This window comes from Actinia tenebrosa, unplaced genomic scaffold (genome assembly GCF_029948245.1).
Source record: "Actinia tenebrosa isolate PJP-AT-01 unplaced genomic scaffold, QUT_ActTen_1.0 PGA_scaffold5__44_contigs__length_20552954, whole genome shotgun sequence".
NCBI classification, from domain to species: Eukaryota; Metazoa; Cnidaria; class Anthozoa; order Actiniaria; family Actiniidae; genus Actinia; species Actinia tenebrosa.
Window position 1 is genome coordinate 15,359,584 of NW_028292582.1, and position 18,257 is coordinate 15,377,840.

The window sequence follows — 18,257 nt, forward strand, 5'->3', positions numbered from 1 at the left end:
ATATATTCATAAATAACTAAAATGTATGCCACAACGCTCTACTGAGCTACCCTATATTCAAATATCCAATTCGATAAAACATCTAACATATACATAACGGAGCATACCTAGTATAGTCAGAATAGTAACATCAGGATAAGTAGAAGCATCAGAATTAAATCCAAGCATAGCTTTGTAACTTTTCATATCCGTAGCTCTGACTAAATTCGCCATTGTGAATCGTATGTTGACAGCAGAACCAGACTGGGAGACATTAAAGGTCATGTCTGATATACGACTGGAATAGCTTGGATTTTCGATAGTTTTTTTCCCTGTTTTCTCGAATGTTACTAGTTCTTCTGTATATGGTCCTTTTGCATGGATAATTTTGACATAAGTCCAAGTTTTGTTAACGTCAGAGTCTGTTAAGTTAATAGACCAAGCCAATGTCGCCGACTCTCCTTGTATCGCTGTCACTTCGGCTTTCGCTGACCGCCAGTGTTTGGCACCTTCTAAAATTCAATATATACAAATAAATTACTGAGTTAATAGATAGATCGCTACTTTAATTAATAGCTTTATCACTTAATTTCTTACTAGTTTTTTAAACTTACCCGACTGCGAAAAGAGCGCCAAAAGTATAACCCGAAAAAAAATGACCCCGTGTTCCATTGTCTAGTTGTTGCACTTTCTGACAAAAAAATAACAATCTCGGAAATATAAAGACGTTGGCGAAATGTTAGACATTAACTGGTATGGTGATCGAAAGAAAGCCCGTTTAGAAGGGAAGTAACCTGACAAAGCGGGTACTTTTTGTAAAGCGACTCGCAAATGATTCTTTTGAAATCAGGAAGAATTATGCTGAAACTCCAGTTTCGTATTGCCCGCCTTTTTTAAATTACCGCTGAGCAATAACTTGGCGGGCGCGGGATTTTCGCGAAATCGAGGCTAAGACTGAGCAAGCTCGCTAGGCAACACAGCAACATAGAGCTATATGCGAGCAAACGTCTGAATATCTGCTGAATTCCTGTATTATTTTCCCATTTCATATAAATTTTTAGCCCTTATTATAAGTAATTATGGATTATGCAAGCACTCTTCAGCAATTTAAGTCGATTGAAGATTTTAGAAAGCTTAAAATAGATCGTTTGAAAGCCATTTTAAGGGAACACAATTTACCGATCAGTGGCAAGAAAGAAGACTTGGCACTGCGCTGCTATGTCATCGTCGAAAGAGATCAAAAAAAGGATGACTTGAACACTTCTATTTCTAAAGAAAACCAGCAACCATTGAAATCTGATTGCACGTACGAACAGATAATAAGGGACGCTACAGGATGCATTTGGAAGAAAGATCTCCGTGAACTTCCCATGTTTACATTTGTGCAGCTGTATGACTATTTGGTGCTAAAAACGTCAAAATATAACAATGCTGCTCTGACCAGTTGTGGCTATAAAAAGCTAAAAGCTTTTCAATTTTTTAAGGAAGGGCGTATCAAGGACCTGCAGCTTTGTTTTAAAGGAGACTTGATTTATGTGAAAGTAGAGGTTCTTGCTTCGATGAAATCAGAAAAATACAAGTCTGTTGTTGTCTTCGACCGAAGAACAAGCAATATTGTCAAAGCCGCTTGCAAGTGTCCAGCAGGGTAAGTATTTAACCTTACTTATAACATTTTAGTTCAATACATTTGATATATCTGTGAATAGATTGTAACTTTGATGAATATACTAAATGTTAGGATTAATGTGAAGCCTACAGCTTGCTCTGTTGCATTACAACAGGAAAAACCTATAGCATATATATATATATAATTTTGTTAATCATTACATACCAGCATCATTACATACAGGCTCGTTTGTAGAAGTTGTTTATGCTTGAGAAATACAAAATAGGTAGTGATAGTTTAAAAAAATAATTTTGTCATTTTTTATAATCAACAGAAGAGGAGAAAATGGCTTGGGAAGATGTAACCATGTTGGTGGAGTCATATTTGCCATTGAAGACTTCGCACGTTCTGGTCTGAGTAAGCATAATCAGCCAATTTCCTGCACCTCTCGCTTGTGTAACTGGAATGTTCCCAGGAATATGCGTGTGGACCCAAAACCAGTTGACAGGATTCTTCTAAAGAAAATAACCTATGGAAAGAAAAGACCCTCAAGCCCAAAGATCACTTCATATGACCCCCGCGCTCCTTCAGATAGGTCCATAAATGTTGAAGCCTTGCATAAACTAGGAGAACATTTGTCAACCTGTCTTGCAAGCAGTAGTTTTTTCCTCTTCCATGACATTGAATCAAAGGTAGTGCCAAACTGTAAGGATGTGGAAATAGAAAGCATTTGTGAAACAGTACCAGAATGTGCTGAGGTTTCTGCAGAAAGTAGTGAGGAAAAGCCTGTACCATTCAATGACTCTTATGACATTAACAGTAAACAGTTCAAAGAAATGATTGACTTACATGTAAGTGCTCATACAATAACAGATGAAGAAGTTTCCGATTTGGAGTCATTGACAGGGGACAAAGTGAAAATGAGGAATGGCATAATCTCAAGAGAATCAAACTTACAGCATCCAATTTCAAGAGTGCAGCAATCAGGGTAAAAGAGCCTGATGCCTTACTTAAGAGGATAATGTACCTTGAAAATAACAGTACTACTATTCCTTCATTGGAGTATGGTAGGACTCATGAACAAGAGGCAGTTGACTGTTATATTGCTTATAAATGCATGGCTGGGAATAATGGATTGCGTGTTTGGGAAGTGGGAACTATGATATCAAAACAAAGGCCTGGCTTCGGTGCAAGCTTGGATAGAATGGTTTATGACCCATTGGCAAGTACTAAGAAAGGAGGTTTGGAGGTGAAATGCCCTTATGCTAAAAGAGGAATGACAGTAGATGAAGCCTGTCAAGATGATAAATTCTACCTCACTATTCATGATAGTCAACCTGGGCTTAACAAGGGACATGCATATTATTATCAAGTCCAAGGTCAGATGTTTGTTTGCGAACTTGATTGGGTTGACTTTGTAGTGTGGTTTGGAAATGATGTACTTTTTGTTGAAAGGATCTCATTTGACAGAGATTGGTGGTTGAAAGAGGCCCTACCTGCTTTGGATTATTTTTATACAAGTGCATTTTATCCAGAGGTTCTTACCAGAAGGGTAGAGAGAGGTGTCAGCCTCTACCTGCATGGTGGTTGGTCAAGCTACAGAAAACTGAAGAAACCAGATCGAGGACTTTAATTGCAGTTAGGAATGATTCCTAGTCCTTATTATTTAAGAATATGACTTTATTTTGATAATACTTTCACATTGCAAGCCATCATCAATAAATTTTTATCAATATATAAATTAAAATACTAATATAATAGTCCACCAAGCATGAGTGCCAAGATTTCAGCTTGTTATTATTTTTAAATTTTTAACCAGAAATTCCATCAATTTTTCTGACAAATATTTAATAGAGTAAAGGCAATATTCACCTGGGAAACCAAAAATGATATGCTATGTTTGTGATAGTTTAACAAACACATTCTTGAAAATAGTATATCTAGTTACTTAGTCTATAGTCAACTAAAGATTAAAATGTTGATATGCTATGTTTGTGATAGTTTAACAAACACATTCTTGAAAATAGTATATCTAGTTACTTAGTCTATAGTCAACTAAAGATTAAAATGTTGTTTCAGTTTGACTGGTTAAGAATAAATCTAATCTTTCTTGCCTGGAGGCAGAAGAGGTGGTAAGAAATTTGTTAAGTATGCACACACACTAAAAATCTAGTTTGCTACATGTGCTAGACTTATTGGTAAAGTTCCATCAAGGATATGATAATTTTTGATTCTCCCTATTGCCCTTTCCACATGTATTCTCACTGCAGCTATTCTAGCTGTTTCTTCTACTTCTGATGCTGTAAGTTGGTCCCTAGTGCCCTTAAATGGTGGAAGGTTGAGAGATACTCCAGGGGGCAAAATGTCAGCTATGTCAAAACCCCTATCAGCCATTACATTGTCACCTTTATCAAGGAGTTCTAAAAGACCTGAATTTTGTGTAATACATTTATCTGATACTCGCCCACCCCATAGTTTTGACAAAAAAGTTACCTGGCCATTAGGAGAAATACATACTAAAACCTTAAAGGTGTTGTGGTGTTTATAATTAGACCAGGTTTCTGATTGGGCTTGCATTGCTGATGGCACCTCAACAAAGACTTCTGTACAGTCGATGATGACACGTGTTTTAGGGTAACGTGAGAACTGCACAGGCATGTTTTTGAATACATTGGCTTGAGTTGGGAAGGGAAACAATTGTCTGAGTTCCAAAAACAAAAAATTAACCCATGTGCTAAATATCTTAGAAAAGTGACCTTGTGAAATGCCAAATCTATGTGAGAGATCTCGTACAAAAAGACCAATCTTAAGTCTCACTAGAACCATTGAAAATTCTTCAAAAGCAGTTAGGTTTCTTTTGGGACCAGGTTTTTGTTTTCCATCTTGTTGATAAGCCCTGCTTTCAGAAATCTTCTTACTTCCCCAGTATTGAAGTTTGTTTACTTTTGGTTCCAGGTAATCAAAAACAGAGATTAAGGCTTCAAAATTGGGAAAACCTGTGTAAAACTGAATAGCACTGTTATCATCTTTGTACTTCTCCAGACTGAATTTATGTTCATCATATCCATTGAGTTTCTTTTGTAAATTACCAATGTCACATCTTAGTTGATTGATGATATTAGTTTGATCCTCAATTTTAGCTTCAAGTCTCCAAACATAACCTTTTTGCTCAGCATATGTTTTGGCTGTGCAAAATGGAAATGAATATGAGTGGTCTATACTCGTAGTTGATTCTGTGTGATCTGATTCATCTGTTTGCACTGCTTTATCTTCTGTATTTGATAAGTGTGTTTGAACTGCTATCTCTTCTTTGAAAGCTGGAACCTAGAAGGAAATATAGAAAAATGGAAAACATATAAGTTTTATCATTTTTTATCACGTTAGTTAACTTGTTTTCTGAAAAAGAAATCGTGAGTTTATGACTTCTATGAAATCATAAGGAAAATAAAACCTATGAAAAGCTTCATAATTATTAAATACCTGTGTATATTCATAATACTCTATGTTGTCAAAGCACTCCATGGTATCTTCACTTGTTCCAATAGCAATATGTTGGTCAAACATTGTGGCCACTTGACATTCTTGATCATTATTTGCAGTGAAACGTTCTGTAGTGGTTGGTTTCAGGGGAACTGCCTTAAGCTCAGTTTCTAGTCTTCGTCTAGGGGAACGTCGTTTTGTCTTCGGGGAATTACTTTGCCATTTGAAAATTGTTGGTTCAACTCCTTAGTTAAGAATAATGAATAATGACTTAAGCTTGAATGCAAAATATGTTTCAAAAAAAACCCACAAGAAATATAATCAATTAATAGTATAGCACATGACTAACCTGCTTTGAGCCGTCTTCTCGTACCCCCAGGCGGCTTGTATATTTCTTGTGGCTTGAAATGTTTTTCACATATGAATGTGAAATTACTGACTGCAAATCCATCCCGACCATGCTGGCGTTTTATTAAGTTGCACCATCTATTTCGCTGAGGAGTCTTCATTGGAAATTTAAAGAAATGGATTCCCGAGCTGCTGCCATCCTGATTGTACTGAGTGCTATCGCACTCAGCAGCAACACATTCTTTGCCGCGGCTTTGTCGCTTTTTCTCGGAAAATGTTCGTTTATGAGGATCTGGCATCTGATACGATGTAATTCTGAGGTAATAATTGCAAGAAAAATCAGCGAAACGGGTTGTTTTTGACGTTTGTTTGCTTTCTTGATATGCTCTTCGCTTTACATAAGGTGAAGCGTGCTCAGTCTTAGCCTCACTTTCAATCGAAATATGCGCCCGCTATATGGTTGTTCAGCGGTGTTCCAAACAAAAGCGGTGAACTCGAAAAGGGAGTGATATTTCCCTCGTTCCCAGGGCCTTCTCTTCTAGCTGATTTTTTATGGCGAAGAGGTCTTCCCTTCGAGCTCCGCTATCTTGAAAAAAAAGGACCTGGGAACGAGGTTGGATATTTCCTAGAAAAACGGGACTCTATTTTTAGAATTTGTATTTGAAAAACACGAGACAATTGTGCCAAAAACGATGGCCAATAGCTCAAAGTTAAACAGTATTTTTTCGTGCGTGTGTGTGTGTTAATATTTTATTAGCATCCTTTTAAGATTTTGAGTTTTGGGAGGAATTCTCCTTAGGGTTTTGTTTATTATTATTATTATTTTTTTATTTATTTTTTATTTTTTATTTTTTGATGGTTTTTATTCATATTTCACGATTTTATAAAATACAAATGGCTGTACAAAAAAAAAACTAAAACTAAACAAATAAATAAATAAGATAAATAATAATCAAACTAAATAGTAATTTAACTAAATAAATTATACTAAACTGAAATGATATTTATTAAATTTCAAAAGAAAAAAATTGATGTGAATTACGGAATATTCTACGCTGTGACTATTCCTTGATAAATCACTGGATTTCTCTTGATATTGTATACGAAGACCAGCAAAACAGTAAGGTTAAACAGCATTACTTAATACTTCTTGATAACGAATAAATTTTCCAGTGAAAGTAAAATGTTCGCATTTTGTGTTTCATATTCCTTTTTCAGTTGTTTTTCAGTTTGGTACAGTTTTTCTTGCTTTGACATTTCGTCAAGCTTCAGTCAGTGAGTTGAAAGTAGTGTAGGTGGCATAAAAATCCCTTGCATTGCAGGATATGTTTCAACTTATTTCTGTCACTTATAAGTTCGAAAAAGTTCAAGTTAATCTGTAAAACAATAGCTTGCATTCATTATTGACGGCAGAAAATGTTGTGTAGAGAATTGGCACGGATTGTAATACTTTGGTTGTCATTTTTCCTTGGAACTACAAGTTAGTATATAGGAAGATATCTCTTTGTTGATATCTGATAATCTATTTTTAAAACTTTTATTCTATATATCGGCTATATATTCTTTTCGCCTACAGAAGGAGAGAAAATATGGAATGGTTCTTCGTCGATTACAGCCGTTCAAGGAGAGACCATCACAATGGCATGGATGGTTAATTTAACTTCTATTGATAGCAATAAAATCTGGACTTACGCAAAAATTATCCAGGTTCAAGAAGGAAGGACTACAGAGTTGATGTCACTGCAGAAATCTGGGATTAAAATCATTGAAGATCAAAGATATCAGAGCCGTGAATCCGACTTGAATTTGAATACTTCACAAACTGGTGCAACTGTTACTATAAAGTTTACCATGAAACATTTGGTCAGATTGACGGATGAGAAACACTACAAAGCTATGTTGGGGTTTTCGTCCGATTCTTCGACATTTCCGGGCGCAACGTCTCTTCTAATACTAGGTACTATTTCATGTCCAAATTTTTGCTTTTCATTCTCCAACACATCATATAAGAAGCTCTAATTTCAGTCGTTTCCTCTAGGTGCATAGATACCTCATGTATACATATATGCATACTTTATTTTCATTCGGATTTTAGACGAATAACTAAGATTCAAGCATACCTTTTTAATAGCTATAAATAAAACAGAAAACAAAACTTCCGGTTTCGATTATACACAATTAGCGGAAAGTAGGTTTTTTTTATTGGGGAAAGGAGGGGGGGGGGGGGGGGGGGGGGGGGGTGCAAGGAGGGAGGGGTGGGCTAGGGAAATCACGGTTTAACCACGTAAAGAAACCCTGGCAGTGACCACCCTCAGTGCCTACACTTCATACTAACAATCTCTCATGCTTGTGAATTGAATAATCACAACACAATATAAAACGCCTTTGATTGTATATATTATCATTAAACTTTTAAAGATTATTTATTTTTATCTATTTTTATTTTAGTTAATATTTATACAGGCACATCTATTTTAGCAAGGCTAGTTTAAATAGAGTTCTAAATTTCCCTCAGAAACCCCAGTCTTTCCCTCTCCCAATTAAATACATACCTTCCTTAAAATGTTCCCAAAGGCTTGGTTTTAATTTTAAAATTTTGATACTTTTTGCAGAAAAACCGCATTCCACAACGATTACTGCTTCACCTAATCAGACATCTTACTGCTTCAATGACAGCATCACAGTCACGTGTGTATCAAGTGCTTATCCTAATGCAAATTACAATCTGTATCGTAACAATCGTCTCGTTCAAAAAGGAAGTTCCAGTGGAGTGTTCTCTGTGTCTACTGGCGTGACTGACCGAGTATTCACGTGTGTTCCATACAACACCGTAGGAACTGGGCAAAATAGAAGCTTTCAAGTATATGTCAAAGGTAAACAAAGTTGAGACTTCAGTATAATTACTTTGTTTATCAGTGAAAACAGCCCCACAATGCGCTGCAATTGCCAACTCGACCCAGGTTTTTCCTCAACCTTGTAATGGCTCATTGTCTTTTGATTGTTAGAACCTCCAAAGATTCATTGGTGTAAGATAAATGAAGCAACCACAACAAACAGTACGGTCGTAGAAGGATCAAAAGTGAGTATGATTTGCCAAATTTCTGGGAGTGAGCCCATGAATGTTACATGGATTCGCTTAAACGCGTTACCACCTCTGCGATGGAATGAACGTAACCTCACATTCAGTGCAATCAGCCGTGAAGAAGGAGGATGGTACAGAATGTATGTGAACAATGGGGAAGAATGCAAAACTACAGCGAATGCAACTTTACGTGTTAATGTTAATTGTAAGTATAAGCAACGTTAAATATAATGGTGTGCGCTTCAAATGGCGTGAGAATCGAAGAGATCATTGAGCAACAATGTTAGACCTAGGATGGGACCTTCATTTACTCTTATGTCTTCAAATGCTGCGATAGCATCTTTGAGCAGGTCAATTGAATTTGAGAAACTCCCTTAAGATCGTGTAAAACCCGAACTCCATTACCATCTTGCACTTGAATATTAATTGAAGGTTTATAGCTGAACTCAAAAGCGCGAAACAAAACGAAACGAGACGAAATAGAAAGAAAATAAGAAAATAAATAAAAATTTGATGCGATGTGGAAAAAGAAGCGTGATGTATGTTCTAAAGTTTGAACCCCCCAAATATGCCTAAATTGCAAAAATGGTATTGTGCTCTCTTCATGATCACATTCTTTTTTCTCGGCAGACAAACCCTTTGGGACTAGTATTTCCGTCTTGCCAAACCAGAGCTCATTTTGCATTAAGGACCTGATAACGATAACATGTAAAACTGAGGCTAAACCGTCACCTGAATACTCCTTGTATCAAAACAACCAGTTGATACAGAAACCAAGCAAATCTAGATTATACATCATGTTCTTGCTCGTCAAGGGCGAAATAGTCCTGGATTGTGTTCCGAGTAATGCCGTGGGAATCGGGCAAAGACAGAGTCTTCGAATATTCGTTAAAGGTAATTATTAACATGAGGTGATAAGCGGATGGATGAATGAATGAATGGATAGATAGGTTAGTGGGATGGGATGTGATGTGATGAGCTGGCTGGAAGGCTGGAAGGCCGAATACTGGATGGATGGATGGATGGATGGATGGATGGATGGATGGATGGATGGGTGGGTGGGTGGGTGGGTGGATGGATGGATGGATGGGTGGGTGGGTGGGTGGGTGGGTGGATGGATGGATGGATGGATAGATGGATGGATGGATGGATGGATGGATGGGTGGGTGGGTGGGTAGGTGGATGGATGGATGGATGGATGGGTGGGTGGGTGGATGGATGGATGGATGGATGGATGGATGGGTGGGTGGATGGATGGATGGGTGGATGGATGGATGAATGGGTGGGTGGGTGGGTAGATGGATGGATGGATGGATGGATGGGTGGGTGGGTGGATGGATGGATGGATGCATGGATGGATGGAGATGGAAGGATGGATGGATGGATGGAGATGGAAGGATGGATGGATGGATGGAGATGGAAGGATGGATGGATGGATGGAGATGGAAGGATGGATGGGAAAGATTGATGTAATGAAATAGATGTAAAGATGAGCCAAAGTGTGGATTTGAATTTTTCACTAGTTTTCTCTGACATTTTGAATACTTACATATAAACGTTTCGAACCCTGACCACGGTTCTTGTTCGATAGGTTTGGATTATATACATGATGCATGTTTTTTTTCTCTCTCGCGTTTTTTCTCAGAACCCCCGTCCATCTCTACCTGCAAGGTGAACAACTTCGACCAAACCAACGTAACAGTCAACGAAGGTACGAAAGTGAACATCAACTGTGAATTCTCGGGAACTCGACCACTTAATGTGACTTGGACAAAAGAAAGTCAAGCAAATGTGCATTGGAATCAATGGAACCTCACTTTACATTCTATACACAGAAACGACCATGGTATTTACAGAGTGTCTGTCTATAATGGAAAAGAGTGCAATACTGCAGTAAGCAAAACGTTTCACCTGGTAGTTAACTGTAAGTATGAAAGACGTTTTCTCAAATATGCAATTATTTCCATTATTTTTTAGAGTTGCAAGTTTTAGTTTGGAGCCATGATGATGGTGATAAAAGTGATCAGATGATGAGTGATACTGGTTATGACTGATTATGAAGTTGATTACTGATGATAATGATGACTGATGATGGTGGTGATGATGATGGTGGTGATGATGATGGTGGTGATGATAATGCATGATGATGGTGATATTGATGATTATAATGATGATGAGAATGATGATTATCATGATGCTGAAGGCGGTAATGATGATGATGGTGAACGCGGTAATGATGGTGATGGGGATGATAACTAATGATGATGATGATGTCATTCGTGATGAAGATAACTGATGATGATGATGATAATGTAGATTTTGTGGACCACTTGCAACAATTCTTAGCTTCATAGTTATTTGGACCTTTTGCAAAATTTTGCTTGCTGTTTTCTCAGATATTAGCAAGCTTCAGGTCGTAGGCAACAACTTCAATGTCTTCAACAAATCAACAGCATTAGTAAACTTTGAGATCCTTACTGATGCCTATCCTGATGTAACATTAACTTGCCAATCAGCGCAATTAAAAGAAGAGTTAATTTTCGTTCAACGAAACAAGAAGGAATCGACAAAGACCCAATTTATTGTGACTGCAAACACAACTAATATAGACAGCAACATACGCCTAAAATGCACGGCTGAAAATGAAGTTGATTCTCGAACAACAGGATTTTTGATTTACAAACAAGGTACTTTTCAATTGTCAACTTATGGGACCTGCATGATTTACAGAGGAGGGGTGAAATAGACCCCTTGCAGCTCGTCGGAATGCAGCTCAATTTGGAGGACATAACAATAGGTTCCCAATTCTCAGGAGATTGAAAATCTTCTATGCTTCCTCCAAATTGAGCTGCATTGATGTCACATGCAAGGAGTCTATTACCCGCAACCCACCACCTCTGGAAATGAAATCCTGTATTTTGTCCTCAAATATCTCCAAAACCAACTATTTACTTTGACTTCAAAATTAATCATCTTATATCGCTTTAAAAAGTGATTACTCTTTCAGGTGTTGCTAAAATTGTCAGTGGCTCCATGAAATTAGTGGACCAGGACTGGATCTCAGATCTCAGCAACGTCAATAGCGAAGCTCACAAGAAATTAAGAGGAAAGTGCATGAAAATGGTATGAGCCTCGACTAAAACCTGTGAAATTCCTAGACAGTGGAATAGACCGTTTTCGAATTATTCAAATACCGTAGTGTTCTTTGATCACAGACTCGTTTATACAGGGTTCGTCCCATGTGTCTAGGTTTTCACAAAATGCCAACGGTTAATAAAAGAATGGACAGCTTCAACAATACAAACACTTTGAAAACTACACAGACCTTCACTGGAATACAATCATGAATATTCAAAGTAATTCCATACGGAGTCGAGGCTAACCCTGTAGAACAGAAAATTCGAAACAGGAGTATTCAAAACTTTATGTCGACCATGCCACCTCAATGGCTTACACTAATGGATTTATGATTTAGCGGGAGCTTTGGCGCCAAAACGCACTCAAAATGTTCGCCCAGTTAAACGGTTATATCACTTGATGCACTGAACCAAAGTCCATTAATCTATTAATTTATTCGATTTATAATTTATATACAGTCAATGTCATTAACGTTGTCCACCGAAAAAAGACATCTACACATTTACACATTTACACATTTAGGCTAAAAGAAATATCACATGTTTCACCGAACGTTCTGTCATAAAATAAACGCTGAAATACAATTCTCCATCTTAAATTCTCACTAAATAGTCGGGGCATTCTGGATTTTCGATTCACGAGTTGAATTTTACATTTAAAGTTCAGGCTCACTTTAGGCTAAATGTCTAAATGTCTAAATGTGTAAATGTCTTTTTTCGGTGGACAACGTTAATGACATTGACTGTATCAATTTATTGATTTCTTACAAGCTGTATGACGTCTACAACGATATTCCATACGTCCAAAAGTGGAATGTGCTACGATTCACGTGAGTCTTATTAGTATTCATCATTACTATTGGGATAACATTAGCATCTAAATTATGCCCTGTCTACAGGGCAAAAAAAAAATCTATCTAATCCACTCTTTTCAGGCGTTATAGCAAAACCACGTGATTAATTTTAACCAATAATATCCTTGAATTTCGAATATCAATTTTTATTATATATTAACATCAGAAAGTGTCTGAATGTCAAATTGTGGTATCATATGCATTGAATTGCAAATCATTGTGGGGTTCAAAACGTAGAACACAAAAGCTGAGGCCAAAATGGTAGTGATACATCTAGTGGAATATTCAAAAATTGTTGCACTGACAGAGATCATGGATGCTTTTAACACATGTTTCATATCGACTGTGTATCTCAAAGGAACACATTAGAGGATAATTGTCATATACCAGAATACCTTTCGGGTCTCAGTTTGTATGTACTATGTTTTGAATCCGACAATGATTTTGAAACTGAGATGATCTATTTTTCATAGCATATAGAGGGTCCTGAAGGAGTCCCAATCCCATTTCCAAGCCCCTATTTTGACCAAATCCCATAATCCCAGCTTATGTTTTGCTCAAATCTCAATCCCATTCCCAGTTTTTGATCTTTTTTTTGTTTTTGAATCCCATTCCCAGTGCATAAAAGCACATTTTCCCAGCCCAAAAAATGCGAATCTCAGCTCCCATTTTACCCCTTCATTCAGGATCCTCTATATAGTGTATAATCTATTTCCTCTCCAAACAGTCCTGGGAGTGTGGTACTGTACTTCCAATTGCATGTCATTGCCGAGGTGTCAGATCCTCTTTTACCACTAAGAATTGCTGTTGACAGAAATGGGGGTTTTGTTAATAACCTGCAGATTGATCCAACGAGTATACAAAAAACAGATGGTACGTAGGTTTTGAATTGAAAAAAAGTAATGAATATTGTTAAATGGTACTACCACTATCAAAATGCTTCGCGAATTTTCTTTCTCGTTCAAAATTGTATTTGCACATGAGAATAGTAAGACAATTGGTGCTTATTAACTGAACAAAAGAAAGTTATAGTTAATTATGACATAATTATTTTTTATTCGTTGACTTCAGTTAATTGATTCCTAGTCTAGACTTTAAGTTATTATTGACCTTATTGTTAATATATAATTCATCTTTACTGTTAATTAGAGCATTGATTTCCGTTCATTTAATTGTTTTCCATTAATTATTTAATTTTGTTTATTCATTTTCTCACTCATCCACTCGTTCCTTCCTTTAATCCTTCCTTCCTTCGTCCATTCATCAATTAATACATTAATTCAAGTTTACCCATTTCCAGGCACAGATGTTCAAGGTTACAAACAAAGTCAGACTACAATCTCAACAGAGGGCATCATAGCAGCTCTTACAGTAGTTATTGCTCTCTCTGTTATGATCAATATCATATTATTCGTTCTGCTGTTTCGCGCCAAAGGTAACTAATATGATTTCCCTTTTAGCCAGGTTGAGGAAAAACCTGGGTCGAGTTGGCTTTGCAGTGCATTGTGGGGCTGTTTTAGTGGACGCCATCTTGGAAATTTGACAAAACCTAAACACGGTGTCCATGTCTAGACTTTAGAGTCTGTAATCCTTCTTATTTTTCTTAACATTACGCAGTAGAAAGGCTTTTGAGCGTGATATATGTTAGGAGTTGAATCAGTCATCTGTGATTGTTAAACTTATTTTTTTCTTTTTTCAGCTGCAAGTAAAACGAAGAAGTATGTATGCTTCTCTTCTTCTCCTCTCTTTCATTTTTCATCATTATTATTCATTCATTATCCATGTTATTAATGATCTATTATCATATTATTTTAGCAGACACGATTATGATGATCCTAACCTGGTTAGTAATGATAACGATAATCATCATCAGGTATTGCAACAAATGGAAATGTTGACCAGTTTGTGTAGGTAATCGTATGGGGACGAAGTAAAATTAAAGATTAATTTTACGAGTGCAATTTCAAAACTCTGAAAACATAAGTTCAATTATTTTACATGGCCCCATACGATTACCCGTAGGGCAAAATTCAACGAAAAAATCCGTCTTTAAGAAACCAATCTGTCAAATATCCTCAGTGAACTATCAAATCGAATGTAGTTATGGTTTAAAAAAATTCTATTCAGAGATCAAACGTATTTCTTCATTACATGTGCTCTCTTCTATCAAACTTTGGACAATAATACTTCAAGGTTTTATTTTCTATTAATTCGGCCCCCGAATTACGGAAAAAGCCTTTCTTAATGAGCCAATTAGCATCAAGTAATTTTGCCCTGTTTGTGACAAATACAAATTGGATCGATAAGTGAGACTCGAATGAAGAATTTTCAATTGTCAAGGGGGGTGGGGTGAAGGGAATGACACCTGGCCCGACTTGGAAAATCATAACTCCCATTAAAAAAAAACTAATTAATGTTTTATTCTTTTGGGAATAAGATTCTTTGTCTCCTCCATACAAATACGATTTCCCGAAGCGTTTAAGGTGAAATTATGAACTCTGCGTGTACAATGTTTGCTGGTATACAGCATTTAGAAGGAGTGTATTAGGTATCACTTCATGAATAATCACTCATCGTCAAAAAATCTGTTAGAACTGAGTCATTGAAATATGTTAAATAAGGCCTGTGATTATCGTCTTGCTGTTTTAGGATGAAATTCCTTTGCAAAGAAGACCTCTACCTGCTGCTCCTAACGATAACGATGACCATCACCAGGTATCGCAAAAAAAAAAATAGATTGATTGGAAAGTTTTGCGAATGAAGTAGCCGGTTTACACTTTTAATATTCAGATCACGTGTCATTTTCTCTAGTATTGCTTTCTTCAATTCGGTAATAAAATAATAATTAGCACTACGTACTAATGTGTAATTCCCTGAGCATTACTGGTAATATAAGCAAAGAAATGATTCTTAAGAGAATGACACTTGCTCTTGAATTGAAAAAAAAAATTTCAAAATTCGAAAATTAGCGAAGCTTTCACTGAAAAAAACAAAAAAACAAAAAAAACACACACCATGGATTAACGAATATTCGCCGAAGGCAAAGTGATTATCGGTGGACTATTTATCAAATAATAATAATAATAAACTTTATTAAACTCTCAAGCTTCTAAGTGGTGATAACTGGTAGAGTACTATCGTGGACTCCGACGAAGGACTAACGTCCGAAACGTCAGTTTCACAAAACTTTTTACGGTGATCCAATTTATCCACAAATTCTTGCTGTTATATTCAGAAACACCGACGCAGTCCACGATAGTACTCTACTAGTTATCACCACTCTCAAGCTTTTAGCTTGCCAATCGGGGAGATCGAGCCTCAAGCGGCGAGGTAAATATTCACCATAATCCCTGAAGCCGAGGTGAGTAATGTGGGTTTTAGCATGATTTTAGACTTGGGGATATGAGAAAAGACGAAATTCGGGACAAGAAAAAAAAACCTTTTTTATAGTATTACTTCCACTATATCAAATTTTGGGATACCTCATAATCGAGACTAAACTCTATATTCAAGTTTAAAATTGTAATAAAAGTAATTATATATTTATTTGAGCATCTGATTTGTTTCTGTTTTAGGATACTGGAATTGCTTTGGAAGACTCTGACGACTACCATAAAATTGATGATATACAGGAGATATCTCATAGTCAACCACAAACCAACATAGAAAGAAGTAATCCAATCCTCAATCAATCCCTACCAGAAATAAACGAGAATCAAGATCAAACACAAAATATTTCTTCGACATCAACAGACGAAACGAATAACCAAGCTGACGATAAGATACAACCCCAGAGAACTAATTGTGAGGTTCCAAAGCCTTCAATCGAAAAAGAAGATGAACGACGGAGTGAAGAAGACGCCGCAAACGAACCACTTAAGCCTCCAGTTCCCAAAGTGGGCGCTAAGAGTTCTAAGGAATACAGTCTATTGGATCCATCAACTAAGCTACCGCCCAAGGACAATCGACCTGGTTTGGAGCAAACTCATGCAATTCAGATATCTTACTTCGACAATTTTAAACACAAATACCAAAATCAAGAAACAACTGGTGAGACTCTAGGGCCTGTATTGGGCAACAAAACTGAACAACTGAATGATAGTTCTAAGGGTTACAATCGATTGATTCGACCAACGACACTAACACCCAAGGACAGTCGACCCGTGTCGGAGCATCCTTATGAAATTCAGCCAATACCTTCTGTCGACAAAAACCAAAAAAGGACCCAAAGTCCTTGCAATTCTCAGGATAACAAAGGCTTTGCCGTTGATGAAAGACAACCCCAGAAAACTTGTGGAGATCTAAAGTCTACAGTAGACAACAAAACTGATCATGAACCACAGAATGAGAGTTTTGAAGAATTGCAATCCTTTGGGTCGATCAACGAGACTACCGCTTAGGGAGAGTGTACCCACTTCGGGGAAAATTTATGAAATTCCTTCGACACCCACACAAATACCAAAACTAAGTGCAACCCAAAGTCCTTGTATGTAGTTCTCAAGTCGTTGAGACCATCGAGACAACGACACACATCTACATTCCCCACTGACTGCCGGCATGAAATTAGCCATTTTGTAAACAGGCAAGGGACTGGGTTCTAGTTTAAAAGCCTGAATTAGAGTACATTTTGCCTGGCAGAGAAACTGGCCGATTGTTTTGATTCCGGCGCGCTATGCGTGGGAGTTGACTAGGATTCTTTAATATGCTCTTTAGAGTCATTATATATTTTTTGGTTTTGTATTAGTGTTAAAAATGTCACGCTAGACATGCAAACTCCCCATTCAACGTTGAATGCATGTGCTCGCTTCTTACCGATCCTGCTTTGAACTTCATTGATTAGGAAAGGCCCTAGGTGTTTTTATATAACATTCTCACGCTTCATCAAGCATTCAGAACACGGAGGACAATGACATAAAAAAGTTGACACACAAGAAAAGCTTCGAAAAAAATACTCGTACGCTGTGAAGGAAATATTCCCACGCACTGAATCGCAAATTTTTTAAAGCTTGAGTGTCGAAATATATATATATTAATGCAGTCAGTGAAGCAGTTCATTTAAGTGGACCGGTAGCCAGTTGTGTAAGGATCAAAAAACAAGAAAAGCAAGCAAAAATTAGCCGTTTAGTGAGTGACATACAAGGCAATGGAAAACCTAAGAGCTAAAGTAAGTTATAATGAAAAATTTCCTTCGCAATCGTATATTGAAGGCCTAGAAATAAAGCACTGTGGAATACAGGACAGATTGTACTCGATCAATTTAAACATGTCCAGTACGTGAACCAACTGTTTGATTTCTTTTTAACTTGGAAGGATTTTAGGAGGACTACTTTTTTGGCTTCATTAAATATCTTCATTATCATATAAACTACATAATTGGAATAGATTTTTGTTTTGTGAGTTGTGAATGTATGAAGTTTAAGGGTTTTGTTTGGATGAAAGAAGCACTGTATTAAGTCCTGTTTTGCATACGGTATTCTTGAGGTGCAGGTTACGTCATAGCCGCCATGTTGGTTGACGATAACGAAGTTGTTAGATCAACCAAGATGGCGACTGTTTCATTGTAATGTGGTTACACCTCGAGAATTATAACAAATCAATTCTAAATATTCTACTTTAACTTTACCCCTCGACTGATTTCCAGCCGTAATCATAATTTAATGTCCAAAGTGTATAGCCAAAAATTTGTTTTGAAAGTATTACCACGCGAGCAAAATAAAAACTCGCCAATGGTCCAATTTAGTTGAATAAGTAATGAGTCTGAGAACAAACAA

General features: G+C 36.9%; 4 protein-coding genes across 9 annotated transcripts; 2 read left to right on the forward strand and 2 right to left on the reverse strand.

Annotated features, from left to right (window-relative positions):
• Window positions 1-53: 53 nt before the first annotated feature.
• On the reverse strand, window positions 54-846 carry LOC148906686 (uncharacterized). Its single transcript, XM_089038268.1, has 2 exons — window positions 594-846; window positions 54-491 (listed from the first exon to the last, which is right to left on the reverse strand). Exons 1-2 carry the CDS (start codon window positions 649-651, stop codon window positions 58-60), a joined length of 492 nt encoding a protein of 163 aa, XP_088894394.1. The 5' UTR covers window positions 652-846; the 3' UTR covers window positions 54-57.
• Window positions 847-970: 124 nt separating this feature from the next.
• Window positions 971-2,577, forward strand: LOC148906687 (uncharacterized). Its single transcript, XM_089037639.1, has 2 exons — window positions 971-1,624; window positions 1,920-2,577. The coding sequence occupies exons 1-2, from the start codon at window positions 1,059-1,061 to the stop codon at window positions 2,575-2,577; spliced, it is 1,224 nt and encodes a 407-aa protein (XP_088893765.1). The 5' UTR covers window positions 971-1,058.
• A 1,177-nt stretch (window positions 2,578-3,754) lies between these two features.
• Window positions 3,755-5,803, reverse strand: LOC116306777 (uncharacterized). The gene is made up of 3 exons (XM_089037638.1): window positions 5,415-5,803; window positions 5,066-5,310; window positions 3,755-4,909 (listed from the first exon to the last, which is right to left on the reverse strand). Exons 1-3 carry the CDS (start codon window positions 5,710-5,712, stop codon window positions 3,755-3,757), a joined length of 1,698 nt encoding a protein of 565 aa, XP_088893764.1. The 5' UTR covers window positions 5,713-5,803.
• A 902-nt stretch (window positions 5,804-6,705) lies between these two features.
• LOC148906688 (uncharacterized) lies at window positions 6,706-17,891 on the forward strand. Of its 6 annotated transcripts, XM_089037636.1 has the most exons (16): window positions 6,706-6,893; window positions 6,990-7,370; window positions 8,026-8,286; window positions 8,419-8,700; window positions 9,126-9,389; window positions 10,141-10,419; window positions 10,892-11,182; window positions 11,503-11,618; window positions 12,404-12,462; window positions 13,214-13,359; window positions 13,787-13,921; window positions 14,186-14,204; window positions 14,302-14,359; window positions 15,136-15,201; window positions 16,062-16,158; window positions 16,240-17,891. In XM_089037636.1, exons 1-16 carry the CDS (start codon window positions 6,830-6,832, stop codon window positions 16,884-16,886), a joined length of 3,165 nt encoding a protein of 1,054 aa, XP_088893762.1. In that variant the 5' UTR covers window positions 6,706-6,829; the 3' UTR covers window positions 16,887-17,891. The 6 variants fall into 6 exon arrangements, with proteins under 6 accessions (XP_088893762.1, XP_088893759.1, XP_088893757.1 ...); XM_089037633.1 differs by having other exon boundaries at window positions 6,708-6,893; window positions 13,793-13,921; window positions 16,062-17,891; XM_089037631.1 differs by having other exon boundaries at window positions 6,709-6,893; window positions 16,062-17,891.
• Window positions 17,892-18,257: the final 366 nt, after the last annotated feature.